General features: G+C 43.5%; 1 protein-coding gene across 1 annotated transcript; it reads left to right on the top strand.

Moving 5' to 3' along the window:
- Positions 1 to 275: 275 nt before the first annotated feature.
- Positions 276 to 2,177, top strand: LOC126376809 (uncharacterized). The gene is made up of 3 exons (XM_050024356.1): positions 276 to 682; positions 833 to 922; positions 2,028 to 2,177. The coding sequence occupies exons 1-3, from the start codon at positions 551 to 553 to the stop codon at positions 2,175 to 2,177; spliced, it is 372 nt and encodes a 123-aa protein (XP_049880313.1). The 5' UTR covers positions 276 to 550.
- The last annotated feature ends 2,971 nt before the right edge of the window (positions 2,178 to 5,148 follow it).

Below are 5,148 nucleotides of genomic sequence, written 5' to 3'. Positions count from 1 at the left end.
ATCTATATATTTTTGGGGAACATGGCCTGGAAGTTTCCTCGTTGTCAAAGGTCGAAATATTACATAAAAGAAGCAGTTTTAATTTTATTATTGGAGGAACATACCAAGAAATTATAGTTCTTCACGTCAAAATAGTTGGACAGATTTGATAAAAAATGACATACCTATACAGAGTGTTAGTGACATCGTAACGAAAACTTTCAGGGAGGAGTCAGACCATGATTCTGAGCCGATATCAAGTGAAATTTTCCGTCGCAAAAGTGTGAAACTGAAAAAGTCACTTAACTTTTCGTGAATTTTCCGACGGAATTTTCCACTTGATATTAACCCAGAATCATGGTCTGAATCATCCCCTCAGTATTCGCTACGATGTCACTAACCTGTATATTAGTAGATCGAATCCTCGCCTTTTCAAAGTAAGCTCCACCAGACTACTCCATTGCGAACTAAATAAAAACATTTATTTTTTCAGTACAAATTGTATGGCTTATATGCTACATTCGTTAGCATATATTTTCGCTTGCAACACGACGCGACATCCCATAGATATATGGTTGAAGAGATGAAGAGTAGCATAGCAATGGACTACTCGTGTGTGGAGTGGGCGTGGGTGGTGCCAGTGGTGCCGCTGCTCGCCGGCTGCGTGTACGCAGTTGTTACACACATGTGCATACGGAAAAAGGTTCGTGGCGGTGGCGTTTAGTACCTTACCTTACCTACCTTACCTACCTATAAATAAATAAAAAACAATTATTAGGTGACTTTATTCCTAAATGAAATTCCTCCATCAATATTCCTTACTTATGGCTCTGCCCACCACCATCTGTTTCAGAATTGGAGGGTTTTATTTACACCGGAGCCATATTGGGGACCTCGAGACCACGTGGTCAGACAACTGAGGAAACAGTTCATCTCTCCTGTAGTAAGTAATTATTTTCTCGTATTCTCTTTCGTTGGAACAACAAAACAGGAATGCGCATTGGCAAACATGCGCAATGTGATAAAATTATCGATCAATTCAATAAATTATGTCGAATATGTTGAGGAGCTCGGTGGCGCAGCGGTTAACGCGCTCGGTCTGCGAGGGTTGAAGTTAAGCAACTTTCGCAAAGGCCGGACCTAGGATGGGTGACCACAAAAAAAAGAAAAAGTTTTCATCTCGAGCTTCTCCGTGCTTCGGAAGGTACGTTAATTCGTTGGTCCCGGCTGCATTCTCAGTCGTTAATAACCACCAAACCGCACTGGGCCCGCGTGGTGGTTTAAGGCCCGATCTCCCCATCCATCCATAGGGAAGGCCCGTGCCCCAGCAGTGGGGACGTTAATGGGCTGGTGATGATGATGTCGAAACCAATTGTTTTTTCCCTAACATGCACGTGATTTTGATCGTATTTTGACATGACTTATTTGATTTCACATATTAGCACGAATAGACAAAACGACACAATTATATCGTCAGAATCTATAAAATGACAGTGACAAAATTTGATCACGTTGTGCATGTTAGCAGGTCGATTTTTTAAAATGGTACACCACCATAAAAAAATCGGTCTGCTGGATGGAAGAGGAATTGATTTAATGTGGCCTTGTTAGCTTCGTTATGTTAGTATGACCACTTGAACGTAACCCGTTTGACCGTAAGACCAAATTTTCTTCGCTGACGTTATTGTATTTAATGATATATAAAACGGCCTCTGTGGTCCAGTGGTTGAGCGTTGGACTCACAATCCAGAGACCCCGGGTTCGGATCCCGGTGGGGAGATATCACAAAAATCACTTTGTTACCCCTAGTTTGGTTAGGACATTACAGGCTGATCACCTGATTATCCAAAAGTAAGATAATCCGTGCTTCGGAAGGCACGTTAAGCCGTTGGTCCCGGTTACTTTTTACTGATGTAAGTGAGTAATCGCTACATGAGCCATGTCAGGAGCCTTTGGCGGCTCAATCATAACCCTGACACCAGGGTTGATGAGGCTGGTATTCCACCTCACAACCCACACGATAAGGAGTTAATGATATTGTTTTGCAGTTCGTGGGATCGAGTGCGTCTCGCTACTTGGCTCGTTACATGCTGAACAGATATAATACTGCAACTTATCGCCTGGATGTCAACTACTTCGCCCAGGGCCGGCGGTCCACCGTGTACGCGCTTCGAGACTTCGGACGGAAGGCTGAATGACATAATTATTGCCGCTCAGACTTTTCTCCTATCATGTGTGTTAGCTGTAGGTAAGGTCAATGACCGATATGTTTGGTTGTGATTGTTAAAGTTATTTAATTAAATATTTAAATCTCTTTGCTGTTTTTTTTTTTTGGAAGGTTATAACGAGTAGAGAGTTACGAAGGAGAGTCAACTACTGTGAAGTTGAGAGAATATACTTACAAATGAAATAAAAACAGAGCACTTTGTCTTCTTGAGGAACTTTCCAATCGACGTTCCCCAAAAACACGATAGATGGCGTTGTTAAGATTTTTCTTCATTTAAACTTGTTTTGGGTATCCTACACTTTTTATTACACCAAGGTACACCCATTACAACAACAACACAATTTACAACAACCACCCATTATTCATCATCAGCCCATTAACGTCCCCACTGCTGGGGCACGGGCCTTCCCTATGAATGGATAGGGAGATCGGGCCTTAAACCATCACGCGGGCCCAGTGCGGATTGATGGTTATTAACGACTGCTAATGCAGCCGGGACCAACGGCTTAACGTGCCTTCCGAAGCACGGAGGAGTTCGAGATGAAAACTTTTTTTTTGTGGTCACCCATCCATTGACCGGCCTTTGCGAAAGTTGCTTTACTTCAACAATCGCAGACCGAGCGCGTTAACCGCTGCGCCACCGAGCTCCTCACCCATTATTATTCTGGTCAAAATAAAGCAGTAACAATAAAGCGAAGCAATAAAGTAGTAACATCGTTCTATACGTATAGAACGTGATCCAGATATCAAGCAACAATTCGTTTTAAATATGCTTCTGCCATTACATAATTGAATAATTGTGTAGGTACCCCAGTAAAGAGAAAATAGGTAATTATCACGTTAAAAGTGAACAACGCCATCTACCGTGTGTTTGGGGAACGTCGATTGGAAAGTCCCGACTGGATTTTGACACATTGTCGTGTTGGAGTTGACTTCAATTTGACGAAAGAATTTGACTTCTGACATCAAAGCTTTCTTTTGCTAGTCAATTTTATTTACTTATACTTTACATCGGATTCATTTATTTTGTCATCATCATCAATTTAAGAGCCACGCTCTTGTCGGTGTAGCATTTTCAATTTCCATTTTGCATTTATTTTATAAGTTACGATATCTCGTTAGAAGCAGCAAGATGCCGCCGAAAGCGGAGAGGAATTCCCGCGCATGGGACATGGGCACCAGTACCAACTCCAGGTCTTTCGAGCTGGAGTCCTGGTCCTACATCCAGCATAAAGACTACCAGCTGCATCTGCTGCAGAAAGTAAGTGATCATCACCATCATCACCAGCTCATTAACGTCCCCACTGCTGGGGCACGGGCCTTCCCTATGGATGGATAGGGAGATCGGGCCTTAAACCGCGCAGGCCCAGTGCGGATTGGGTTCCGAAGCACGAAGGAGCTCGAGATGAAAACTTTTTTTTTTGTAGTCACCCATCCTATGACCGGCCTTTGCGAAAGTTGCTTAACTTCAACATTCGCAGACCGAGCGTTTACAGGCGTGATAATATAATATAGCATCACGCCTGTAGCCCCATAGGGGTAGGCACATTCGTATAGAAATTGGACACCAAGTCCTCGCCAGATAGATTTAAGTCCCTGTAATAGGGGGCGATCCCATTGCCAAGAATATGCATTACCTGTTAAGTGTTAAAATGCTAAAGTAACTCTGCTAATCTTGTTACCTTTTCGCGCTTAAATCACTCAACCTATTGACATAGAATTTGGCACGGAGACAGATTGAAATGACACTTTCTCTATTTGGTGGATATCCCAACTATTCACACAAAGCGCTTCGCATCGTCCTTCATTATGCGCACTGCTAAGGAGTGGAATTCTCTGCCGTCTTCTGTATTTCCGAATGCATATAACCCGGGTGCTTTCAACGCCAGAATGAACAGGCACCTTCTGGGCGAGCTCCATCTTAGGCCTCGTCAATGCCTTCGGGCGAGTTCTGGGGCCAAGAGCAAACCCATCACTAACCAAAATCTCATTCTTACCTACTGTGTGCCACCTAACGCGAAGGAGCGAGCGAGACACAGTCTGCGCTGTCTCTTTCTTACTCCTTAGCGGCTTACGGCCATTTAAGACTAAAGCAAGACCCAGAGGGGGTGAGGTAGACGCCCGATACGAATTGGTGCGGAGCGGAGATTCGCCGTTCCATACGCAGTTCTTCTTTCTTTTATTACGGGGACGCGTGTTCATCATCCCACTAGCATTATTCCGTTTTTCACGGGGCCGCTTACCTCACTTGAAAATTTGACAGGTCCGATTTTTTACAGGAGCGACTGCCTGTCTGACCATCCCACGAAGGGAAAACCAACCCAATACAGGTTCGGTCACATACCTCCGGAAATGCATTTCTCGGGAATGTGGGTTTCCTCCCGATGTTTTCCTTCACCGCTGAGTACGTGATAAACATTAATGATCCAAACATGAATTCGAAAATAAATTCGACAATCATTGGTTTAGGCCTGTGCTGGATTCGAATCTGCGACCAAAGTGAGAGACAAGCGTTCTACCAACTGGGCTACCACGACTCCCTATTACGGAGTACGGGTTGCTTTTAATACTTATGTGGGAATGGAAAATGATGCATGAAAAGGAACGTTTGGAGCGAGAAAGTATGAGAGAGAGAGAGAGAGAGAGAGAGAGAGGGAGAGAGAGAGAGGGAGAGAGAGAGAGAGAGAGACGGAAAGAGGAAGCGGAAGATGTATTTTTTTTTAGAATATACATATAAGATGGCGAATTGTTAAGCTGCGTAGCGTGGGTGTGATCAGAAATAAAAGACGAATAAAATAAGAGTGTCTAATTGAAGATGACGAAGTCCCTTCCTACACTTATAATTTATGCGGCAAAATCAAACAGTCATACAGTCGTGAGCATAGGTTATAAAAAGGTGTTCATGTGTATTTGGTTTGTTTACAGTTTGAGAAACAGAAAAT

Source organism: Pectinophora gossypiella, chromosome 21 (assembly GCF_024362695.1).
Source record: "Pectinophora gossypiella chromosome 21, ilPecGoss1.1, whole genome shotgun sequence".
Lineage (NCBI taxonomy): Eukaryota > Metazoa > Arthropoda > Insecta > Lepidoptera > Gelechiidae > Pectinophora > Pectinophora gossypiella.
Note: the sequence above shows the minus strand (reverse complement) of the source record. Positions and strands in the feature narration are given on the sequence as shown.